Raw genomic sequence first — 26689 nt, 5'->3', positions numbered from 1 at the left:
TGCATTAAAAATGCATTTTGTCTGTAACAATTCACTGCCTTGTCCTTAGTGCTACTTACCATTCTGGAAGTTTAGTGCCATGTCCAGATTTGATCAACTACTGTCCTGCGTTTGCTTTCGAGTCCTGCTTACTGTCAGCTCAAGTACCCGTGACTGCAACATGCTATCAGAAACACTCCGCTCCGTGATGATTCCATGGCGTGGGCTACTTGGTGTATCCTGGGCTGCATCCAGAGCAGCGTGGGCAGCAGGGCGAGGGAGGGGATTCTGCCCCTCTGCTCTGCTCTCCTGAGACCCCCCCCTGGAATACTGTGTTCAGCTCTGGAGTCCCCAGCACAAGAAGGACATGGAGCTGCTGGAGCGGGGCCAGAGGAGGCCACAAAGATGATCTGAGGGCTGGAGCAGCTCTGCTCTGGAGCCAGGCTGAGAGAGTTGGGGCTGTTCAGCCTGGAGAAGAGAAGGCTCCGGGGGGATCTTATCGCAGCCTCCAGTACCTAAAGGGGCTACAGGAAAGCTGGAGAGGGGCTTTTTACAAGGGCATGTAGTGACAGGACAAGGGGCAATGGCTTTAAACTGAAAGAGGGCAGATTTAGATTGGATAGAAGGAAAAAATTTTTCACTGCGAGGGTGGTGAGGCACTGGCACAGGTTGCTCAGAGAAGTTGTGGCTGCCCCATCCCTGGAAGTGTTGAAGGCCAGGTTGGATGAGGCTTTGGGCAACCTGGTGTAGTGGAGGGTGTCCCTGCCCATGGCAGGGGGGTTGGAACTGGATGATCTTTGAGGTCCCTTCCAACCCAAACCATTCTATGATTCTATCTCTAGGTTCATCCGTAACCCATTTAAAGCACACCTCTTTCAAACTAGTTTTTGGTAATTTCTTTATTGGAACCTCAGGAAGTATTTAATCAAATGCCTTTTGAATGAAATTTTATCTACAAATTGAGGTAATAACCTCAAATAATAGTGTCAAAAGACACAGCGGGATAAGAGCTCTTTTTTTTCTCCATAATAAGACCTCACCTAAAATTACTTTCTCATGGTTTACATCCTTATATTGCAGTTTTTAACTGACTCCTATATCATCCTTTTTGTTATTTTGCCTGCTGCTGGAGTCAGCATGGCTGGCCTGCTATCTGCTTCCTTTTTTCAAGTATTGTTAGCTAAGCATTTTCTCAGGCTCCTGAAATTTCTCAGACTATATAAAATTCCTTAAAAAATGCACACTGGTTGGCTGGAATTCTCTTCAGCCTGCTCTACGGAACTCCTGATGACAAACTAGCCAAGTCTCAACCTTTTGAAATGAAAGAGTGAAACAGGATTAACTGACACAGGTCAAACCTGGTTATTACTGAATACTGGTTAGTCATTAACTATGCTGCCTGAGGAATGAGTTTGGCAGAAAGTTCAATTTTGTACTTTAATTCTGTACTTCATATACCCATCTGTTTTAGCAGAAAAGGAAGGAAGGTGTTAAGTGTGCTCCAGTCTAGCAATATGTTCTCCAACAGTAGGTACTCTGTGATAGCATCTTGCATCACTCAGGGTGGCAAAGTGTAGCTGGTAGACTCCCACATTTTTTCTTAAAGTTAGTTTTTGTACTTTGTAGCTCATGTACTTTGGAAAGAGAGATTTTTCTCTAGAGCTAAAATTGCAGAACTAGCTCTGGAGCTTGGAATCTCCTGACACACTGCCTAATGCCTCTGTGTACCTTTTGCCTCCTTGCGTGAGAAAGAAATTTCTTCAGAAGCGTTTTATTTCGGGGCTGTACAGTACATTTCAAGCCATAGTGAGATTCCATCCAATTATTGCTGTCCGTGAGAGAAAGCTGAGAATTATTGAAATTACAGCTCCTGAGATCAGTCACGTTTCAAACCAAGTCCACCTCCTGGGCACTGCTCATTGCATCTGTACCATGAGCAATCGGACACAACACAGCTTGCTTTCTCACATCTCCGCGTTGCTCTCAAGGCTCAAATGCTTTGATGATTCAACCTGTCTCTCCTGGCTGCCTGTGGGTGTACTGGCTGGTCCCTTTGAGAATTACAATGAATATTCCTCCTGCTAGTTTGCTCAAATCCACTGCTTCGCAGTCCCAGGTGATTTATGTTGCAGCAAGAGTTTCACATCTACTTTATCTTTGTGACATACCATAAGATACTGCTGCAGTCTGCAGTTCCCTGGTCTCTGGCTTTCCAAAGATCATGTCTGGTCCCTACAGCTGCAGTTTGTAGCTTCATTCATCACCTTCTCCACAGAAAAGCCCCCCTTTCAGTGAATTCAAGCAGGCAAGATGAAAGAGAGTGAGCTATTCCTACCACAGGTGCACCTTAGGAATTGGTGTTTGCTTTGTGGATGCTGCCTCTTCATTCCATTACGAAAAGCCCCTGCTCCCCCATCGCACCGTTACCATCACTGGTAGGTCAAGTTCCTTTGAAGCTTGCTGGTATGCTGTGTGTAGCACGTGCTAGAAAGCCAGAGTGTTGCGCTGAAGTTGGTTTTATTTTGATTTTTTTTTTTCTTTTTGATGGGCTTGATGAATACATCAAGGGAAATAAAGAACAGGGCTATAAAAATGAAGCTGTTAGAACGTAACACTGAGGAGCTGACATGATGGCTCACTCAACCACCCTGAGACAGGCACAGATAACCATTGTTACGGGGCTTCTCTGTGTCACTGCATTAGAGAAGTCATTGTCAGCCACCACTTGGGAGGAAAATCCAGTTAATTTGGTGAGCTTGCTGTGTGTAAAGCTCCTTGAAGTAGCATTCAGCTCACGGAGTCAATGAACCCAGGTCAGAAAATTCAGCTGCTGGTGTCATTTGAAGTAGCAAAGTTTAAGTCAGAGACATCAGTGTTGCTGGACTTTGTTCAGATCCTACAGCCTTTGGTAGCTTCAAAGTGATGGTTAAGCTTTTAAAAATGGTGCCCTGCCTGTTGGTGACATATTTTTGCACTGTAACATTTAAGCTTTACATATTTATCAGTGAAAATTTGATTAATACAATAAGAATTCTATACACCCACTGTTTAGAAGCACCATAAACACACCTAGTATTTTCCCTTAACATGTTCATATGCATTAAACCACTTGTGAGATTCTATTTCAAACAAAATAATCCATCTCTATGTCTTACAGATCTTCAGTCAAATGATTTTACTCGGTATCTCTCCCACTTTAATCTTCTGGCAGGCAGAAAGTTGCAGTTTGCACAGATTTGTTCGAACAAAGGCATTACTGATTTGGACATGTGCATTGACCACAGAGGACACACCTGATAAAAAAACGCGGAAGGCAGCTGTGGTGGTGATGATCCAAACATCCACTCCCTGTCCAGATTCTTCTGGGTACCAGTTGCTTAGCCACAGCTTGCAGGACTGAGCAAAAGAGGTTTGCACTGCAGCAACTGCCTCCCAACTCCAGCCTCACTGCGGACAGTGTGAACGGACACAGCGCGTGCCTGGACAGCTGGGCTCTCCTGCGTTCCTTTCGGAAGAAAGGCCAATAAACTCACTGACACCAATCACAGGATTTCATGTGAAATGAAAGGAAAGCTGGAGAGGGACTTTTTCCAAGGGCGTGTAGTGACAGGACAAGGGGCAATGGCTTTAAACTGAAAGAGGGCAGATTTAGATTGGATATAAGGAAGAAATTCTTCACTCCGAGGGTGGTGAGGCACTGGCACAGGTTGCCCAGAGAAGTTGTGGCTGCCCCATCCCTGGAAGTGTTCAAGGCCAGGTTGGATGAGGCTTTGGGCAACCTGGTGTAGTGGAGGGTGTCCCAGCCCATGGCAGGGGAGCTGGAACTGGATGATCTTTGAGGTCCCTTCCAACCCAAACCATTCTGTGATTCCATGATTCTGTAAGTGGAATCTCCTTGTGAATTCTCTCAGTTTATGGCCTGAGGGGATGCTTCCTTGGCATCTGGAACTTCTGAAGATCATAGCAGAACTTCCAGTGTGAATTATACGTACACCACAGTTTATGGAAAGACAGCCACTCTTTTTTTTCCACACTCACTGACATGTTCTGTTGATCAGATACTATTTAAATCTGCTAAAACCTGTATATTTTTGAAACTGCAGGTAAAATTATTAGTATCCTATTAATAGGAATACAAGCAGTGGATTTATGAACAAAACTGGACTCTTGGCTTCAGTGACTCTCTAAGCCATACAAATAAAGCCTGTCAAAATGAATGTTTGCCATCTCAGATTATACTAGCTACCACAGCAGCTCAAGCAGAAAAATCTTGAGTTATGTTCATAGCCATGATGGAAACAAGGATGCTTTCCTCATTAGAAAGCATCATAAAATGAGATAGAGAAGTCACTTAGAAGTCAAATCAGTTACGTGACTTTTGAAGATGAGACTCTGCATTTGGCTGCCTTCGCATGAGGCAATTAGAAGATTCTACAATGTTTAAATCATCTTCAGTATCTTCCCTTTGCTATAATGGCCTCATACGGACTCTTCTGTAAAATAAACATCCTTTCAGATTAAAAAAAAGTAAAAAAGTCCTATATGGCTTTGAAAGGAAAAGGAAGAAATTAATCTCACCAAAACTGTGCAACAAAGGGAACAAAAATACTCTTGTTGTAAGGGAGAGGACTGTCACCCCAGAGTGAATGAGAAAGGAGAAGAACAAAGAAATGTTACTTACTGCCGTTGCAATCTAACTTTCCTCCGTATCCACGGGGAAGTGAGAAATGGAAGAGAATTGTGAAACAGTTGGAAAGGCTAAAAATATCAGGAGATGCAACAAAGCAAAACATTCTCCCAGATGAACAGGTTTCCCTTTGATCAAACAAAAAAAGATTTGAAATGTGTCTGTTTTAAACAGAACAGAAGATGAGAATATAATGGATGAGGAGCGAGATGAAAGGTCTGAGATGAACCTCGATTGGCATTAAGTGCTCCAGGTTTTTCTTCTAATCTTGTACAACACCCTCACAACGAGGTAATTACTTAGCTCCTGAGTGTATCCCATTAAGATTGCGTGTTGAAAGCTGGGCTGCTGTTGGAAAAATTAGCAATAAGTAAAGACTGCTGGTTTACTACTGATAGTGACTCAGGTAGTAATGCCAATAAAAAATGGAATATGCCATTGACCAGAGAACATCAACAATAACCCGCCTCAGTGGAAAAGCTCATGATGTGAGGAAAAAGCCCACCCTTAGTGGAAGGTGTCCCTGCCCATGGCAGGGGGGTTGCAACTAGATGATCTTTAAGGTCCCTTCCAACCCAAACCATTCTGTGATTCTATGATCTAGCCAGTAGGTGTTAAATCATATATACAATCTTAAATACATGTATAGCTTGCTCTATTTTCAGTTTCTCTTTAAAAAGCCTGTTTAAATATTGTTCATTTCCTGTCCGCACATGTCCTGCTGACCTCTAAACCCAGCAGCATAAGCAGAGGGCACTGGGCACAAACAGCCCTTGTATTCATCTAAACCATAAAAATATGAGAGCACTATTATCAACAACCACCACAATCATATATAAAAAAGAACAAGTAAACGCTGTTCATCCCTCTGAGAGGCAAGAAAATGATCACAGGAATCTTTCTAGGATATTTTCCTAAAGGCTCACGTTTTCATTTGTTTACTGCAGCCACTGTTAATCGATAAATTTTGCATTTGCACCACCTGCCGTTTCCAGGCAGGCATGTTTCAGTAGTCATCTCCCCAGAACAAGCCACCTTCCCAGATCCATTTGCTTCCTTCCGTGCCTCCTCTCTCTCAAGAGCTGGTTACAGCTCCGGTGTTCTCATTCGGGCTCCCTTCTGTACTGCCATGTACAGAACGTGATGTTTATTTACAAGCTACCAGTGACCACGTGTGTTAAATTTAGCTGGTTGCCCCCAGCAGAGAGGGGCCTTCCAAAATCCATCTTCTAGAACACCAAGCCAAAGCGCGTAGCTGAGCTCCATGAGCAAAGGAGATGCAGACTGTTATCCTGATTGGATCAATTACCGGTGCCGGAGCTGGCAGAACCTCCCAAATTAACTCTAAAAGAGGGTGGGGAAGTGGAAGATGACTATATTTTAAGTCAATATCCTACACAAAGAAGGAAAAACCTGAAAACTGCCAGAACCTCGATCTACAGAGGGCAGATTTAGGATAGATATAAGAAAGAAATTCTTTACATTGAGGGCGGTGAGGCACTGGCACAGGTTTCCCAGAGAAGTTGTGGCTGCCCCATCCCTGGAAGTGTTCAAGGCCAGGTTGGATGAGGCTTTGGGCAACCTGGTGTAGTGGAGGGTGTCCCTGCCCATGGCAGGGGGGTTGGAACTGGATGATCTTTGAGGTCCCTTCCAACCCAAACCATTCTGTGATTCTGTGATTCTACAAGGAAAATGCATGTATCAGCTTAGCTCACCTGGCCAGCTACCAGCTCCAACACCAAAACTAGCCAAAGCAAAAAGCAGAACAGCACGAGGCCGAAGCAGAGTGCCATGACCAGAAGCTGTATTGCTGTTCCATTTCTCTGTCTCCAAACTTAAAAATAAATTTAGTAATTTTTGCATCTTAGTAGAATTTTAATTTCACCTGTAAACTCATCTAGAGCTACAGGAGATGTCATAAATGTTGGCAGGCCTCCCTGCACGCATTCCCTGAGCAGTGCTGATGCCAGAAGAGGACTTTCCACAGTGGCAGTGCAAAGCATTCAGACACCAGGCTGGGAATCAGCCAACCCTTCTCCTCATCCCCCGAGGCTGACAACTCCAGGTTTCCGCTCGTTTTAGAAATGCTGGCATACGGACGGTGACACTGGTTCACAGTGAGCATCCATTTCAGCCCAGTGTTCTGTCTCCTACAATAGCCAGTTACAGATTCATAGAATCATAGAATCATAGAATGGCTAGGGCTGGAAGGAACCTTCAAAGGTCATCTAGTCCAAGCCCCCTGCAAGGAACAGGGATATCTCCAACTAGATCAGGTTGCTCAGGGCCTCGTCCAACCTGGCCTTGAACGTCTCCAGGGATGAAGCATCCACCACCTCTCTGGGCAACCTGTTCCAGTGTTCTACAACTCTCATGGTAAAAAATTTTTTCCTAATATCCAATCTGAATCTACCTCCCTCTATTTTAAAACCATTACCCCTTGTCCTATCACAACTGGCCCTCCTGAACAGCCTCTCCCCATCTTTCTTGTAGGCCCCCTTGAGGTACTGGAAGACCGCTATAAGGTCACCCCGGAGCCTCCTCTTCTCCAGGCTGAACAGGGAAGCGTGAGAACACAGCTTCCTCGGGAAGCGTGAGAACACAGCAAATTCGTACGGTATTTCCCCAAATGCTCTCCCAGCCTCTGACTATTTTCAGCTCGGGGAACTTTCTGCTCCTGTTGTGTTGTGACCCAATGGATCTCTCTTTCACACACTTTCACTTGAATCCTTATAAACATCTTGTACCACAGCAGCCTTTGGCAAAGTGGCTTTGGCTACTCACCTCCTTGAAGAACCACCTCCTTTTGTTTGATTTTCTGTCCCGTTATTATTTCACTTCATTTTCATTTTATAGTTCCTAGTTTTTCTGCAGGAAGAGACAACCAACAGCCAATCTCTACCCACCTTTCCACACTACTCCTGTTTTGGTGGCTCTCTAGCAATTCCTGTAAAGCTGTCTCTTTGCCAGGGTGAGGGCTCCTAGCCTTTGCAGTCATTCCTTACGCAGAAGTTGATTTGTGCCTCTGTTTGCCCTTCTGTGAATCTTCTCCAGATCTCCGTCTTTTCTGAGACGAGGGGGTACTGTACAGTATGCACAGTGTGGTGAACTGCAGTTTTATCCTGTGATCCTGTATTTTCTGCTTTGCTGTCAATTCTTTTCCTAATCATTACCAAGATTTTATTTTCCTCTTTTGACTGCTGCTGAGCACCAACCTGATGTTTTCAGAGAGCTATCTATAAAACTCTCCAGAGGTCTCTGCTGAGGAGCAGAGATGACTACAGAGACCTACCCCGAGTTTCACCTGCCATTTTATTGTGAAATTTCATAAGGACTTTCTGAGATTTTTGACAAGTGGCCATTGCTTTTACTATTCTGAGTGACTTCGTATCATCAGTCAACTCCGTAGCTCAACGTTCCAACTCTTTCCAAGGCCACCCACGAACAAGGTGAACAGGTGAGAATTCCAGCACAGACCCCTGCAAAACTCCTCTGGTAACCTGGGAACTCATCATGAGGATCCATGCCAGGATTCTCTCATTTGTGCCATAGCTGGGAGGTTTATTATGCCAGGTAAGCAGCTTTACTACCTTCTTTATTTTCTCAGCCCCCAGAATGCTTATGTTAGTTAAAAACCAGAGAACGAACACTGGCCATCCCAGCATTTATTCTGCTGTTACAGATGACAGGACAGAGGAAGTTTCCAGTATATCAATGACAAAATGAGAAGTACCACAAACCCCAAAGGTAATTTCCTTAGAAAAGAAAGCAAGCAGAGGAGAAATAGCAGAAGAATTGGCATTGGCTGATACCCAGGCAGATGGGAACATTATTACCACGAAATCTGTGCCATCCATCCTCCCATATGAACACCAAAAAGCATGATGGGCTGGTAAGCTCATCAGGTCCAGTGGAACTTGTGGATACAGCTATTAAAAAGAGAAAGCATAATGGCATCTATTTATTATTCAGGTCATTCCACTGCAGATTGTTCATCTGCTTTAAAAGTATTTTAGGTGCTTTGAATTTTAGATGCAGAGCGCAACAAAAACAACTCAGGAATTTTCTAGTCTGCAAAATTTTATTAAGCAACAGCTGGACAACTCTTACAACTCCAAATCATCAAGGAAAAATAGGGCCATCAGTCCATCTCTCAATCATGTAGACAAGTAAAGAATTTGGACAAACCACATTTTTATAAGGGAAACCAACAACGCTTTCTAGGCACCTCCTGCAAAATCTTTCACACAAGATACATAAAAGGAGAGGCAGATCAGGTGAGTTTTTAAGTACAGTGGAAACCAGGTATACCATGGTATACTGAGGAGAAAAAAAAAACCAAACAAACTTGAGAATCCAAAAAGTATATTTAAAAAATAGTATAGGTATGTAAAAGTACACAAATTGTGTACCAAATTTTCAAAAGCCTTAAGAAAAACATGCTGGGCTTGCTAGCTTAAGAACGCATGCACCTGCATGGCCATATGCTCATTAAATTAAAAAAAAAAATAATCCAAAATCATGTTTATAGTACCAAAATTATGCATTTATCAACAAATGCAACTCCCCTTCTTTTTCAGGAAACACTGCAGTGCCTTTTCAATCAAATGCATCCCCATGCTATTCCACAACACCAGATATTTTATCTACAACAAACGACGAGATCTTGAACGGACTTACCCTTCCCCAAACGCACAACACACAGAAAGAAAAAGAAGCAGCGGATGCAGAAACAGTGAAACAAAAGGAAACCAAAGGCAAAACATGTACCAAGCAAACCAAAGAAACAAGGGGAAAATTAGGCAAGTTCTGAACAAATAGTTTGAAACAACATAGGTAGGAATTACGAGCCGAGCACTATTCCAATGAAACTTAGGTGCCTGCACGCTGTTCAAAAATGTGTCTCTTTTATTATTACTTTAATCTTAATCCATATCTTAAACCATCTACTTGGCCAGTAGACAAGACAAACATTCCACAAATAGACAACATTTGTCAGGATTCGGAATTGCAGAATCAGATCATATTTTTAAATCTGTGATAATTTGTAATTATTTGTTATTAAATTTGTAATAACTTGTTATAATTTGTAAATTTGTAATAATGTAAACTGAAGGGCAAGGATTCAGAACGGACTGGCAGGCTTGAACACCATACCACCTGATTTTTTCACTGAAAACTGGACAGGTAAGTTTTTGGTGTTTTCCTTTATTGAAGTCTCACAAAATCATGTTGTTTTGATCCTGCAGTCAGCTTCGGGTCACCAAACCTGTGCACTTGCATAGTGCTCCAGAACAACCCATTTGCCTTGAAGCACAAATTTCTCATTACAGATCCATTTGCAAAATGAAAAGTTGAAGGGTGAAGTTTTTCATTTTCTTAGCAAGAATTGCTTCACTGAATCCTATTTCTTTCTTTTATTTGGTTAATTGCTTTTGTCTTAAAAATCTAATTTTCTAAATGCAGCAACCATCAAACTGCCCAAAGAAATTACCTCCTCATACGTCTTCAGAGATATCGGGCAACACGCAAAGCTGAGTCCTTTCATCTTGAAACTTCTCTGCAGGATTTTTTTAGAAGATAATTATATAAATACAAAGAAAAAATAATTCACATAGCCCATTGTTTGCAAGAAGTAATTAATCTTATTCCTTCAAGAATGGTGCATGTAAATTCCAATCCTGCAAAGTGGACCTGTGGTGCCTACCTGCAGACTATGCCTAATGGTAGTGGGACTCTAAACTGGTATTTGCTGATGAAGGATTGTGCTTGCCTTGAAGGTGAAGGGACTCTAAAACGAAAAAAAATTTGTCCACCAGAATTTTTGCATTTTTGTCATCAGTATGATAACATTTGCTCTCTTATACTGGGAAAACCATTATGCCAATCTCTAAATACCATAAACAGCTTGCTCTCCTGTGATGGAATCCTAGAAATGGGAATAAAAGGATTCAGAAATCTGAATGACTACTTGGTGGCCAGGATTTGACTTCTAGCACTCTTCAGAGGGGTTATGCAGAACTGTCAATATAGTTGTTGGCTGATGCTTTCTAATTTTCTTAAGTGGATAAAATTCTTCAGTGGGTCATGTAAATCATTCTTAGTTTTACAATCACACAGTAATGAGAAAGCACATTTTGGGTTGGATTCTACTTTCTTATGTATCTTGGTGTAACCATGTAGTGAGGGTAGAAGTTTGCCCTCTGTCAGGATGTCAGGCAAGTCATTCACCTGTTACTAACCTCCAAGTCAGGTTTACTGCTCTGGAGTGGTTTGGGCTCTGCAGAAATGTGCTATTTCCAAACCGTTGCTCTGGGAAACACATTTTTCTCTCCCCTTTCAATCAAATCAGTTTCTGCAGACGTTGCTCTCTTCACAGGAGGATGTGAACTGTTTCTGACAGGTAACAGGGCACCAGGATAGCACAGGATCACACGTATCAGGCTGCAAAAGGCAAACGCACAGAAATCGGCTGAGATGACAATGAGGCAAGCTCCCAAATCTGTCTGGAATTTCTGAGAGGACTCTTTAAAAAGACACATCAAGGAAAACCTGGACCTATGGAAAGTCTAGGCTCAAGGCTTCAGCAAAGTCAGATATCTTTGTCTGACACCTGCATCACGCATCTTCGTAAAAACAATGGAATAAAACTGGAGAGAGAAATGTGGAACTGTTTTACTTGTGGTTGCATCACAGGAAGTTCACCTGACCAAGATGAACTTGTGTGCAGATTCACTGATGTTCAGGCAGCCCATGGCATGTGCTACTGCTGCCTCTGGAACTGAGCACAAAATTATTAACGTGATCATGCCTTTTTTTCCTCTTTCACCCCTCTCCTTCTCATAGCTTCTCCATAGGGTGCTGCAGAAACGTGATATTCTCACTGTTTCAAGCTAAAATTTGCCACTCCATGCATGGTGCAATTCATACCAGACCTTCAGTATCAATTTTTAGACTCTGTCAGGAGCTATATTTTGAGGATATCAGCCATATATTCTTGAAAGAATCAGGTTCTCTGTTGCATCCCTTCTCAACTCCAGTGGAGCCAATTCTGACTTCAGACGGCCACCACGGCCACCAGCTGGCATCAAAGCTTTCTCTGCCCAAACCTGCAGCAGCCCAAACCTTGTGGCAGCTGCACGCTGCTCTTGGAGCTGACCAAGAAGGACAAGTGGATGAATGCCTGCTCCACCAGGGCTCCGATGGAGCATCCTGAAGAGGCAAAGCTGCTGCAGGCAGCATCAGGGCTCAGCTCCATGCAACGTTTGCTCAAGATATCAGAAGCCCTACGGCTGCGTCGGAATCAGCTGAGCCCAGCTGAAGAAGGAGCGTTACTAGTAGGAGCAGAGGAAAGTGTATCTACTCCTAGGCTACTTCTCGTGCCTCAATCAGCTTATTCCAAGCGAGATGGCTTGTGTCTCTGCCCAGCACTGAACGATGCCACTGCCAAACCCTACTAAACTACGCAACAAACCTTTTACACACTGAGCCTGTATCATTACACCCTCTTTTATCACATGAGCCACCTTATTTTACACCTCAGGAACAAGCACTGTACTAAGAACAGGAGGAAAACCAAATCAAGCCTTGTGTTTTTAGAGCCACTCCCAACTGAAACACATAGTTAGAAACACAGGAGGAAAACAGTGGAGAAGGACAGATTTCTGCAGGTCCCAAAGAAGCCATCTCCGCTTCTTTGTAGTCAACACAGTCCTCCGCGGCAAACCCACTGCGTTTAGCTGCCAAAAAAATATTTTTGCCTGCCTGCATTATGAAATCTTGCGTGCTACCCAGCAAAAACAGGTCTTCCTATATGCTTTTTTAACTTCCTGCAGCAAAACATACTGCTAGCAAACAATTACTTACAAAGATGCTCTTTAAATATAAATAAGAAAGTGTGTATAACTCACTGATACATAGTAATAAAATAACCCCTCAATCACTTATTACATTACACAAGACAAATAATTTGTCTTTTGGACATTAACAGGAAATTTGCATTAAATTATTTTTAAAAAAACCCACTCAAAACTCCCTCAAAAAAACCCCAAACCAAACCCGACAACAACAACAACAACAAAAAAAACACAACAAAAAAAATCCTTAAAACCCCTAGGCTGTCACAATTATTGCACAACTGAAAAAAAAGCTTTGGAAAAACGTACTCAACTACTGGAAATTACTGTATGTGTAAAAGAACCAGATATTTCGGAACACTTTCCTACATTCTTCCTAGAAGAACTTAGTTATCCACAGAAAACCTGGGGTTTACTAATGAAATAGAAAATGTAACATCTCTTTTTTGGCTGAATGCAATAGGGATCGTCAGGATTTAAGTGACTATTGCGGCGGAGGGGGGGGGGGGCTTTTAAATTTCTTTCCTATATTGTATCTCAATGAAAAATAAAACCATCACTTTCACTTGTTCTTTGTATAATTTAGGATCCAGTTGTGTACGCAGACGTTTACAGAATTCCCATTCTTTTCATTAAAATTCTATATATTTGAGAGTATTTACTCTAATACTGGGTATTGTCTGTGCTATTAAAATCCTCAATTAAAGGGACTCTGTTAATTTATTTCAAAAAGATAAAAGATTATCTGATCCTATAGCATTTTCTGGCAAGTAAATGGGAAGGATGTTGGAAATTGCATTTATTTTCCTAATTGATGTTAATTATTCCTTGTGTTTGGCTGGGGCAGAAGCCAGGTCTCTTCTATGCCGAGGCTCTTTGTAAGTGCCATCGGAAGGACACAGTCATGACCTGGGTCAATGGAACCAAGTTACTAACTCTGCTACTTGTTGTACTGGGTTTCATTTCTTGGTTCTCCATTAGCATAAAACTGCTGATAACTGGAAAAATTTGGCAACGAACCACGTGAAGAGGAATACTGTTCCCAGGAAGGTTAAAGAAACTGCACTCAGAAGTCCTTCTACTTAGATTAGATTTGTTCAGAAAAAACCATTCATGTTGTTTCCACGTAATGAGAATTTTGGCTTACAACTACAGGTGATGCTCCTTCCAGCTGAAGATTTCTAATATGTGACTGAGTGGTCCTTCCCTCAGCAAGCAACCAGGCAAGCCATGGTCTTGTTTCTTCTCTTCTGGTGTTCAGTGGGCGCCTGTTACACTCTAACTGGGGTATGACTGGTTAGCATGGACACGAGGGCAGGTGAGGCCTCTCATCAGCCAACTTTCCTCCTGGTGTATTGGAACCAGTGGACTGAGAATTCAACCTACTGTTTGTACAGCACATAACTCAACATAGACAAAGGGCTTAAGAGTGTTTCCTCCTCGAAAAACCAAGGGAAACACTTCCACTGATTTCAAAGGGAGCAGAACCAAATCTGTTTTGGTTCCTCTTTTCCACACACGTATGTACAGGCTCTCAAACTGCTAAATAAATCATGCACGTGAGAAAGAACAGAAACGGGCCCAGACGACTGATGCAAATTCAACAAAATTAATTAATTAGAGCAAACAACGATCTGCTAGATGCCACAGAACGTTATGCTTGACCACTCCCACACACGAGCAGAAGCTGCTGAGCTCTGGGATAATACAGGCATGGTGCCATCTAATTCCCGTCTCCTTCCTTCTTACCTCTGCTTCCTCTCTCCAAAGAAACCATCTTGCAGTTGTTTTTTTTCCTGGACTTACCCTGCAGGACATTACCTGTGGATGATCTGCCTCGTCATCACCCTCCTCTCTGACTGGCATAACTCCCTCTGAGCTGTACCGCTCTAGAAGCCTCAGCAGAGAAGAAGTTACAAGCTCAGTGCATGTTGGTAACTTCTACTACAGTAGGGTCTTATCTTCTGCGATGTGTTCCTCTAGGACAAATCAACTGCAACGCACATAGAATCATAGAATCATAGAATGGTTAGGGCTGGAAGGGACCTTCAAAGGTCATCTAGTCCAACCCCCCTGCAAGGAACAGGGATATCTCCAACTAGATCAGGTTGCTCAGGGCCTCGTCCAACCTGGCCTTGAACGTCTCCAGGGATGGAGCATCCACCACCTCTCTGGGCAACCTGTTCCTGTGTTCTACAACTCTCATGGTAAAAAATTTTTTCCTAATATCCAACCTGAATCTACCTCCCTCTATTTTAAAACCATTACCCCTTGTCCTATCACAACAGGCCCTCCTGAACAGCCTCTCCCCATCTTTCTTGTAGGCCCCCTTGAGGTACTGGAAGACCGCTATAAGGTCACCCCGGAGCCTCCTCTTCTCCAGGCTGAACAGCCCCAACTCTTTCAGCCTGTCCTCATAGGAAAGGTGCTCCAGCCCTCTTATCATCTTCGTGGCCCTCCTCTGGACCCTCTCCAACTGGTCCATGTCCTTCTTATGTTGGGGGCTCCAGAACTGGACGCAATACTCCAAGTGAGGTCTCATGAGGGCAGAGTAGAGGGGGAGAATCACCTCTCTCGACCTGCTGGCCATGGTCCTCTTGATGCAGCCCAGGATGCGGTTGGCCTTCTGGGCCGCAAGAGCACATTGCCGGCTCATATTGAGCTTCTCGTCCACCAGTACTCCCAAGTCCTTCTCCTCAGGGCTGCTCTCGATCCATTCTCCGCCCAGTCTGTATTTGTGCCTGGGATTGCCACGACCCAGATGTAGGACCTTGCATTTGGCCTGGTTGAACTTCATGAGGTTGGTACGGGCCCACCTCTCCAGCCTGTCGAGGTCCCTCTGGATGGCATCCCTCCCTTCCAGCGAAGGGAGGGATCTGCCTACCATTGACATCTACCATGGTAGACATTGACATCTACCATGGTAGACATCTGCCCTACCATTAGGATTTAAGAAAAACACAAAGAGGAAATCATGTCTATTCATCCTAAGTTATACCAAGTTTTTCAAGTAAGAAGTTAAACCATGGATGAAGGACAAAGACAAAGCAGCCATCAACACCTCAACCAACATATCCTTCTCGTGCGCCTTTCACTTGGAAAGAGTAATTTCTGAAGGAAATCTGCAGTTATGTTTTACAATGGAATATCCAAATAATCGCATGAATACTTTTGGGTTTTGTGTATTACTGGGGAAACTACTTCCATATCAAAACGTATTCCGCAGCAAAACACAGGCAAGGAGGAAAGAGAGAAAGCAAATAAATATGTGCACGACACATGGACAACACAGAAACTCTTCTGCTGTGCTAGCAACCCTTCTGAAATGCTCAGAAGGTCGGCACGTCCACCAGAAAGAACTGTGGAGAGTCATGCTACAGCTGTTAAGCCTTTCTTGGTAACACTCCATGTAAACTTTGCCTTCCCACTCTTAGCTGGAGCATTATATTCTCAAACCCCAGTCACAAAGACTACTCAAGGTGATAAAAAGGATTAATCTCGTCCAATTTTGCCTTCCTTTTTCCAACTCGTTTGTTCTCCAGCCAGCCATGATGCTGTTTCCTGGAATGAGACTGCTTTCCTGATGAAATTGCTTCCTGTAACGACTTGCTACGCTTCTGCCTCCTTCCCAATTCAAGCCCTGACCCACTCTTGTACAATTTGATTCATACTAATTGCTAAGAAGACTAAACACACCCGGCCCTCTCGTTTGCCTGAAAGACTTTGTTTATAAAGTGTAAACTCATTTAAATGAGGAGCATGTACAGGCGTGGCCTCAGAGGTACATCTGGTCACACTTCACCTCTCCCAGCCACTGGGCAAACTGGAGAATACTGCTGACCAATATGAGCAAAGAAGCAACGTTCGTGATTGTTTCCACCCCTGTTTTCTGCCACCTGCTGGAAGATGGTCATCCCCAATTACAAAGGAAGCAATGCTTGCAGTTATTTCCTCCTCTACCTTCTGCCACCTACTGAAAGATGTTTATCCCCAATAACAGCACAAAAAACAAGCAGACATCAACTTCTTTGATACAGTGGGTTTTTAAACCACTCATTGGTAACAATTGTTGCTCTTCTGAATAATACATCATTATTTGTAAATTAAACGTTGACCTACATGAGCCTCCTCAGAACTTGTGGTGCTCAGTTATTATCAGAGATCAGAGAAGAAACACGTGTCTTCAAGTATTATAGCTTCTTTTTTTTTTTCTTTTTTTGCTGCTATCACTGATGTAGTAGTAGTAGAGTAGTAGTAGTACAAACTGGACCAGAAAAAAAGTTATGATGTTCCCTGTTTTAAAAAGAACAGCATGATATAAGGCAGTCCATCAAAAAGAGCAGTCTTTTTTAATCCCCCCTATGAGCTCACATCACCTACTGTAGCAAACACGGCAGAACCACCACAACAAGCCAAAAGCCACACTTCTCCACGTAACACCGAACGGCTCTCAGCCCTCCGCTCTTTCTGAGACCCAGCACAACGCTTAAAAAGGGAAAAAAAAAAAAACCCACCTGAAAACAAACAAACAAACAAACAAAACAGAAAACAGCCCCCCACCCTCCACCCCATGACAGATTAGAGTTAATGCCCTTCTGTTGGGCACCAAGAGACTTTTCCAGTTTTACTGCCTTCTTCGCTCCCAGGCACCTCTGCGCACCGAAAGCAGGTTGCCCCGACGTTTTCCGGGTTGGACTTTGTGAGAAGGTCAACATTTTCCTCTCTCCAGTCTCTGCTTGTTCATTTGAGGCGTTGAGTCACATTAGCCAGAGCGACAGCAAAGGCTTGCACTGCGGAAAACGGATACTGAAAGTCCAAAATGTAAGCATTGCCATCAATCCTTCCAAACTGCATCACCTGGGAAGCAGGGGAGATGAGAACGGAAGGAAAAAGAGAAGAAGGTTAAAAAAAGTGAACCACCAAACACCGCAGCAGACGTGCGTGCCACCAGCACCACGCTTCCTGCAGGAAAATATACCATTCTCTCCCTTGGAGAGATCCTACCGTCAGCCCATCAGGAAAAGAGATTTTGTTTTCCAAGAAAGGAGCTTTCAGGGAAGGGGAACAACCCATCCCCTGACTCCAGCACTTCATAGCCTGTAAGCTGCACGTTCAAACTTCACTAGCACGTGATCAGACTGAGAACCAACTAGCAAAGGGGCAGTGGGAGCTGTCTGAAACGTAAAGCCAGGCTAGTCAGGTTGTCCGTTGTTCTTCTGCAGGGAATCTCTGAAGTTTGGTCTATTATTACTGATTTTTCATGTGCTTTGTCAGAAGCCCAGATCGTGAAGATCCTTGAGCTAGAGTGGAGGCTGTCTGCACGCCAGGTCAGGCTTTGTTCTCCTACCAACAAAACCCATGGCTGATTTTGCACAGCTGTCCACAGGCATGAATCCACCACCATCGAAACAAAGAAGAAAGGGGTATCAATGCCTCTGTTCGCTGCCTTTTTCATGAGCTGTTGGTACAGACCAACAAAACCAAGAGACTACCCACTGGTCATGCCTCTTGGGTATTCAAGACACCTAACTCCCGAGTCAAATCAGAGGGAGCTGAGAGCCTTGATGTCTTTAATAAATCAAGTGACTTACAGAGATGGGACAGCTGGACAACGAAATGAGTATGTGTCTCCTCAGTCTCAGTCCAGTGTCCTGCTGATTGGTACCACTTATCAGCCCGGGTTCGGTGTAGTCACTTCCCACCCAGGCCAACGTTGAGAGAGCCTAAAATTAAATGTTTTGATTTCTTGAAGTATCCACAGACCCCTCTACCCACAAGTGGCTCAGAAGTGGCCCAGGAGTGCGTTGTTCTGGGGAGGGTCAGTGCCTCCCTCCTCCAGCATGAAGAACCAGTCTCAGCAGGGGAAACTGGTAACTCACAAGGGGAAATTTTGGCACGGAGAGATCCTAACGTTGTCTCTGCCTTAGCTGTGTACTAGATGACCTTTGTGAGCATCACAAGGAGGGAACAGTGCTCATTCAGCCAGCTGCCACCCACAACTACGGATGGCAAACGCAGCTACCGTCGGGGAGATTTGTTGTGTTAATTTAAGTATTTTTTCTTGCTTTTACCAAGAGCACTGTTAGGAAGTCCAAGTCTGGCTCTGGATGACCAGAAAGTGTTTGGAAACGGTTGTTAGTGAGCCAAACCAAACCTGGACACTGTGGGCTTGACTGTGTGACGTGACGGTGTTTTCACCGAAACCTCACCAGGATGCTGAACTTCACCCTCCATTCTAAACCTGTACCTTCTGACGGCTGTTTTTTAATCAATCGAGTGGCAAAGGTTTTTTTCACAGAGCAGCTAACACAAGCATGGCTTTCCCACCCCCCGCCCCCCGCCCCGGCCCGCATATGCCACCCGCTCCTACCTGTCGTCCTTCTAGCTCAATCTGGAAGTTTTTTGCCGACTCCTGGGTCACCCTCCCTCCAAAGTCCAGCTGGTAGACTTGCGTCGCCTCATTCCACAGCGGCTGCTTGTTGGCCATCACGTACACAAAGCCCTGGCTCCCCAGCCTCCCGTCCTCCTTCTCGCTGGCCTTCCGGCACTTGAATTCGTCCAGCTCACTGGCTGTCCTCAAACTCCTTTTGGTTTTCCAACCCTTTTTGCTGCCCTGGCTCTGGTTCATCAGTTCATCCCCGCTGATAAAAAGCTCTGGCTCGCTCTCTGAACTGTCCTGAAATTCGTTTGTCTTGTTTAGCTTCTTGGACTTCAGCTGGTCCTTCTGGCTCTTGACTTTCTTCTTCTCCCTCCCTAGACGAGGGCTGGATATCAGTGAGTTGAAGTCGGTCAGCGTCCTTGCCTCCTTTTTCACCTTGCCCTCGGTGATAGCCTGCACGTTCCCTTCCTCGGCTCGACTGTCCAGGCGCTTCCGGCTCTTCTTGCCGAATTTGTCCGTCCTTTGAGGAACGGGGCTTTCCGTCAAGGAGAGCACCTCCTGGAACGTGTCTGCCATCTCCACCATCACCTCTGTGCCCACGTGGCCCTGCAGCTCTGCCGGCGGGGGAGACATCACCGGCTTCTCCACCACGAGGAGAGGCTTGGGGGGCAAGGTGCCCTGGGGGTTCTGTATGGGTGGGCAGGTGCTGTAGGAGCTCCACGGGTGCAAGGCGATCGGCGGCAGCTGTAAACTAGAGCAGGCGCTACTTCCCGGGTACATGGGTGGCAAGGGGCAATAGGAAAGGTTGGATGGATAACCTGGCTGAAGCACAACTGTGGGCTCCTGCTGTGCAAACTGCGTTGGGGCCAGAGCTTCTTTGGGGGAGCAGGGGGGCTGCATTCCCTGAAGGGGAGGGGCACTGTAGCTTCCTGGGTAAGGTACTCCAACCCCGTAACTCGTCTGGAAAGTGGCAGTGGGACTGGTTGGAGACTTGGGGGAAACAAATGGCACTCGAGACATATCCAGATGTTGAGCTTGACCAATGATGAGAGGAGCAGGTTTCAGAGGGTTGGGCACTGAGCTCTGAGATGTCCTTTCCTGAGGAACCCATATCTCTTCACTCACCATGGGGTCCCACTGGTAGGGGGGTGGCCGTTTTACACCCAGGGCAGCCTCCGTCAAGGAGACGGGTACGTGCCGTATTGACTTCTCCACCGGACAGTGCTGAGAAAGGGCCTCGTCCTCCGTGAAGGCGGAGTTGATGTAATCCGCTCGATCGCGGGAACTGTCAGGAGGGCTCAGCAAGCTGTAGGAGGACTGGGAGGCCAGAGGCGAAGTACCGACGGAGTGAGCGATGACGGAGTTGTGCTGGGACCCGCTGCCTGTGCTCAGATCAGGTCTCATGCCACCCATACCAGAAGTGCTGCTGCTAGCGCTGGCACTAGTGATGCTGCCCACGCCACCGGCACTCGCGTTGCTGCCGCTGCTGCACTGGCTGCAGGTGTACAGGGCGGTGGGTACTCTCTGCTGGTACTGCGCCGTCACAACGCTGCTCTTGGCTTTCGGGGGAAGTTGCAAGGTGGCTCTCTGACCGTCCACCAGCTGAGCCATTTTCAGGGCTGCCTCTCTGCTGTTCCTCCGCAGAGTGGCGTGAATGATACTGCTGTCCAGCCTCTGCGCGACGCTCCTGCCCTGGGACAGCTGGCTGGCGATGTCGGGGTAGGGCGGCGGGTCCCCGGTCGGGATGGAGTAACGGGGGACCGTCAGCCGGTTCAGCGTGGCGCTGGCGCAGGGCTGCTGCATCTTCTTCTCGGCGGCGGTGATGCGCAAGGTGGCCGAGCTGCCGGGCCCCGGCAGCGTGTAGGTGCTCTGGGCGCAGAGCATCCTGGTGCGAGGCCGGCACACCTCCTCCACGTTCCCGCTGCTGTCGAACGTCGTGATCCGCTCGTACCCCAGGGGCGGCTGGTAGTGCCCCGCCGGGTAGAGGGAGAACTCCCCCTTTTTCAAGCAGAGGTCGAGGGGCGGCTGCGGCGGGACGGGCGGGGGGCGGCGGGGCGGCGGCGGGGAGGGTGCCGGGGTAGGGCGGCGGGGGGTTCATCTTGTTCAGCTGCAGCTCCTGGGCGGCCCCGAAGACGACGGCGTCGCCTTCCCCCGCCAGCTGCGGGGCCGGCCGCGGGGCCTTGGCCTTGGGCGGGGGCTCGTGCTCGCGGTCGGCCGGGCTGAGGGCGGGGGGGCGGCGGGGCGAGGACGGGGGGGAGCAGCGGCGGCGGCGGCGGGGCGGCCCGGGTCCCCCCCCGCCAGCACCCCCGCCCCGGGGCCGGGGAAGCGGCCCGGCGCGCCCGGGAAGGGTCCCGCCCCCTCGGCCCCCGCTTCCGCCGGCGGATTGGCCAGCACGTCCAGCTGCACGTTCTGATTGGCCAGCAGCGACTGCACCAGCCCGATGCTCTGCGTGGGCGACATGGCCTGGGCCGAGCTGTGGATGGGCGCGATGGGGATGTTGACGGTGCAGGGCGGGCTGCTGGCGGGGGCGCCGGGGGCGCCGGGCACTGCAATGAAAAACAGCGTCACAGAATCACGGAATCCCGGAATGTCAGGGGTTGGGAGGGACCTCAAAGGAGCATCTAGTCCAATCCCCCTGCTGGAGCAGGACCACCTACATCAGATCACACAAGAATGCATCCAGGTGGGTTTGGAACATCTCCAGAGAAGGAGACTCCACAACCTCTCTGGGCAGCCTGTTCCAGTGTTCTGTTCCCCTTACTGGGAAGAAGTTCTTCCTCATGTCTAAGCGGAACCTCCTGTGTTCCAGTTTATGTCCATTTCCCCTTGTCCTGTCATTGGATGCCACTGAGAAGAGCCTGGCTCCATCCTGGCTCATGACAGTCACCCTTTCCATATTTATAAACATGAATGAGGTCCCCCCTCAGTCTCCTCTTCTCCAAGCTAAAGAGACCCAGCTCCCTCAGCCTTTCCTCACAAGGGAGATGCTCCACTCCCTTCATCACCTTTGTGGCCCTGCGCTGGACTCTCTCCAGCAGTTCCTTGACCTTCTTGAACTGCGGAGCCTAGAACTGGACACAATATTCCAGATGTGGCCTCACCAGGGCAGAGTAGAGGGGGAGGAGAACCTCTCTCGACCTACTAACCACACCCCTTCTAATAGAGCCCAGGATGCCATTGGCCTTCTTGGCCACAAGGGCACATTGCTGGCTCATGGCCATCCTGCTGTCCACCAGCACCCCCAGGTCCCTTTCCCCTGTGTTGCTCCCCAACAGTTCAGTCCCCAACTTGTAGTGGTACGTGGGGTTGTTCTTACCCAGATGCAAGACTCAGTCACCCGCCTGCACCGCAGGGGCCGCCCCGGCCCGTGGCCCAGCGGGGCGAGAGGCTGCGGGATGGTGGGGACTGCGGCAGTCACGCGTGCAGGGGGGTAACGGGCACTGAAAGTGGGACCAAGCTTCTGGAGGAAGATGAAACGATGCTCCTCGAGCCTGCCCCGATCTGATAGCAATTCTAAAAGCTTTGACTTAGATGTTTGATGACTATTGTCACCCGAGAACAAAAAAAAAAAAAGAAAAAGCAAGCAGTAGAAGAAACAAAAAAAAAGTGGAAGACCTGCACTAAAGGCACTGTATAAATACCTAGTATAACATCCTCAGACTCAATGAGCTTAGGAAAACTGGATAATACAGACAAAAGTTGGGAAAAGGGAAGTATTATTAGCCCTTATGTACAGCAAATGGCAAAGCAACCAGTAACACAAAAAGAAGGAAGATGAAACAGAGAGAGTGGAACGCAATGGAATGAAATACAGATAAAACTTACAAAAGTTCTCAAAAGAAATTTCGCAAGGAAAAGATTTGAGGAAATAAAGGGGAAGCCAGAAATATTCAAGAAGCGTGCACCGTAGTCCGGGCAACTTCAGCATCAATGTTTGGACAATTCCAATTGTTCCAGGTTCCAATGAGAAATGTGAAAAGAAGCAGATGAATATAGGAGAAGTTTCCCATATGGGGTGGTGAACACGGGACAGTGAGGCAAGAAGCAATTCTGGTGATTTTAAGCAGAAGTATGGAGCTCGCTCCAATTGCTTGCAATTCTTTTTGCAAAAAGTGGTTAGAGTGATTCCAACAGGAACAGGATTCCACTGAAAAGCTGCAGCAAGGCCGGGAAATGAGGACACTGGAACCAAGTACAGGTGCAGAAGTCAAGACAAGAAGGAACACAATAATGCAGGAAAAGAGTAAATACTGTATAAGCAGAAAAGAAGTCAAGAATCATAGAATCACAGAATGGTTTGGGTTGGAAGGGACCTCAAAGATCATCCAGTTCCAACCCCCCTGCCATGGGCAGGGACACCCTCCACTACACCAGGTTGCCCAAAGCCTCATCCAACCTGGCCTTGAACACTGCCAGGGATGGGGCAGCCACAACTTCTCTGGGCAACCTGTGCCAGTGCCTCACCACCCTCCCAGTGAAAAATTTCTTCCTTCTATCCAATCTAAATCTGCCCTCTTTCAGTTTAAAGCCATTGCCCCTTGTCCTGTCACTACACGCCCTTGGAAAAAGCCCCTCTCCAGCTTTCCTGTAGCCCCTTTAGGTACTGGAAGGCTGCAATAAGATCCCCCCGGAGCCTTCTCTTCTCCAGGCTGAACAGCCCCCAAAATCTTGCAGATTCTTTATTAGTTTTCCTGTACAAAAATCACCAACTACGATAAGCAAATTGCACCACTAGCTTTATGGCAGGAAAAGACTAGAATAGTATTCAGGATCCTACAGTAGCATCCAGGATCATTTAAGGATGCCAAATTCTGTGGAAACCTGTCATTTGCAAAACCAGATCTGGCAAGGGATCCATTAGTCAGGATTCCTCCAGCTGCTGCCCAGTTCCTAATTAATTTCTAATTAAAATGCTAGTCATCTACCTATGCCCTGTGATTACATTTTTAATAGCATTAGGCTTTTATCAGCCTCAGTCACAAACGTGCTAGGGGTACACACAGGTTTGTGGCTATGCTGGCAAATTTTTATGGTAGTTTTGTTACAATGAAATCAAACCAGTTAAATGTTTTCTTAACAACCAGTGCTGTTGAATGGAACTCTGTAAAACCCCACCCTGTAGAACAAGTTGATGGTTCACCTAGAATAGAAAAGCCAATAACAGACCACTTGGCAATGTGGTTTGTACTAAACAACAACCCATACACAAAGCTTCCCTGGGTGATAAATACCAAGTGTGGTCAGCAAACCAGAAAGAACAGCCTGGAACTGCCTGGGTAAAGGAAAGGTAGTTCTGGCAGGGGGAGATCGTGACCACCGACTCACTGACCACGTACCAAATGGTACCACCTACTCAAAAGAGAACAAAAGAAGGAGGAAACTGAGTGTGTGTTCGGATTTGCATCCTAAGTGAAGAAACTTTAACCAATCGTTTAACAGAATAATAATATATGTGTATTAGAATAATGAATATGTTAATGTTTTGGGTATAAATAACTGTTGATTTGGAAATCTTGGAACTTTGGAATTCCTTCCAGTACTTAAAAGAAAGCTGGAGAGGGACTTTTTACAAGGGCATGCAGTGATAGGACAAGGGGCAATGGATTTAAACTGAAAGAGGGGAGATTTAAATTGGATCTAAGGAAGAAATTTTTCACTGGGAGGGTGGTGAGGCACTGGCACAGGTTGCCCAGAGAAGCTGTGGCTGCCCCATCCCTGGCAGTGTTCAAGGCCAGGTTGGATGAGGCTTTGGGCAACCTGGTGTAGTGGAGGGTGTCCCTGCTCATGGCAGGGGGGTTGGAACTAGATGATCTTTGAGGTCCCTTCCAACCCAAACCATTCTGTGATTCCATGATCTTTGAGGTCCCTACCAACCCTAACCATTCTGTGATTCTATGATTCTATAACTCTGGTGTTCTGTCCTGGACAGGCACCATATATATACAGTCATATATACACATATATATGCAATAAAAGAAAACACCTCCACTCTGTGTGGATTGGCATATTGCACACCGGGTGAACGAACTCCAGGTTTTAGGGTAACAGGTTGTTCCTTTAGAAGATGGCCAGCAGCTAAACTTAACTGACCCTAAGGCACATGGTTCAGTGCTTGGCTGGCACGCTGTGCCTTCATCCTGATGCTGCAGGCCAGCAATTTATTCTCCAGACCTTGAGGTTTAACTGTTGTAGCTTGGCTTGAGCAACCCAGAATGCTGCTGTCATGGCTATTAAGTGCCTTAGCAAATAAAATCTCATTCGTCACAGTGCTGCTTCACATCCCAAAGTGTTAAAATCCAATGTTTTTTTTTCATTTCTCCAATGGTTTTTAATTGATTTGTTAGCATAATTTGCAAGTTAAATCAATTCACTGTCCATTTGCCTTGCCAAATGTTTACTGACTGCATTAAAAAGCACCTGTCCCACGAGTACCTCACTATTAACATTCCACTGCCCAAGAGCAGCTTTCTGCTATGTTTTTTTTTTAATTTATCATGTAATCATTACTTACACTGCAACGTTTTTTCCCATTAATATATGGCACTTTTTGCCTTTATATGCAGGCTTTAAGAAACAATATCCTCAAAAATGTTTTTGAAGATTTAAGTAGCTTCCATTCCCCAAGTCAGAAATGAGTTTTCAGAAGAAACTAGAAAGAAAAAAGTGGACAAGAAGAGGAAGGCTGTTGTGGAGGGCAGGAGAGCACGACTGTTTTACTAGCCTTCTCAAAGAGCTGTAACAAAAACTCTCTAATAAGTTTCCCTATATTGATGTGGTGTTCACCAACCTGCAATTCGTAGTACCATTTCAGCTCTTTTAATAATAGAAAAGGAATTGATTTTGCAGATCTAATCCAATTGTCAGGAAGGGATGCAAAAACTTTATATTATTTTTTTTTCTACTTAATTTTTTGTATTATTTTGTCAGCTTGGATCATGTTTCGTAATAGAAAATGTTGAGTGCTTCCTATATATAATATATATCAGCATCAATGTCTCTATTATTTTCTTCAGATCCTACAGATGAATATTATGCAGACATAAATTAGGCAAGCCAAGCCCCAAACCATGAAAGAATGGGCTTCATTTGAAGCATACGAGAATTTTTTTTAGAAGTCTAGAGGACTACTCTGATGCTTGGGTCAGACACAAGCTTAGGTGCTTTCAGCAGTCAAAATTTGGTCTGAAATCATTGGAATATTTCAATTTACTTCAATAAACTCTAGCATGAGCCTTAATTGCTTTGCAGTGCTCACACCCCTTCCTCCTTAAATGGTCCTGGCGTGACGGCCACTCCTGTAGTTCCAAAAACCTGTGACCTGGCAACGGGAATCCCTCACTGATGTGAAAATTCTGAAAATGTATTAATTTATCTTCTTGTCTATTACTTGTTAATTTTAGAGGCATGATGATATTTTTTTTTTTAATGGAGGAGGTCCTGAGTACTTCCAGTCCTTTTACCTGCCACGTTCACATCACCTGCACCCAAGCCCTCCCTGCACTGCTTGAATCTTTTGCTACCTTCCATCTCAGTGAAATGAGAAATGTCCTCCTGATCTCCCCCCTTGTTTATAGGCTACTTTATTATTTTAGCCTTTCTTTAAGATTTAGTATTGATAAAAATCCAAACGGGCATTTATCACTTCTCAAAGGGTAGCTGAGTTTTACAGGAACCTGCCCTCCAACCTGAGGTCCTAACAGCAGGCTGTGCTTTGCAGCCATCAGGTCACAAGAAGGACCCTTTTGGGCTTCCAACACATGACAACTCTGTCCTACAAAGATGCAGAAC

The 26689-nt window shown here is 45.8% G+C and overlaps 1 protein-coding gene across 1 annotated transcript in view; it reads right to left on the bottom strand.

The window, feature by feature from the left end:
* Positions 1-17262: 17262 nt before the first annotated feature.
* The window catches only part of TULP4 (TUB like protein 4), a 133840-nt gene continuing 124413 nt past the window's right edge, over positions 17263-26689 (bottom strand). Inside the window, 5 exon segments of the mRNA XM_086632009.1 lie at positions 17263-17379; positions 18893-20938; positions 20940-21159; positions 21161-21178; positions 21180-21447. Coding sequence (XP_086488135.1) covers positions 17263-17379; positions 18893-20938; positions 20940-21159; positions 21161-21178; positions 21180-21447 — 2669 coding nt within the window.

This window comes from Tauraco erythrolophus, chromosome 2 (assembly GCF_009769465.1).
Source record: "Tauraco erythrolophus isolate bTauEry1 chromosome 2, bTauEry1.pri, whole genome shotgun sequence".
Lineage (NCBI taxonomy): Eukaryota > Metazoa > Chordata > Aves > Musophagiformes > Musophagidae > Tauraco > Tauraco erythrolophus.
The sequence above is the reverse complement of the archived record's forward strand: the minus strand, read 5'-3'. Positions and strand labels throughout refer to the sequence as shown.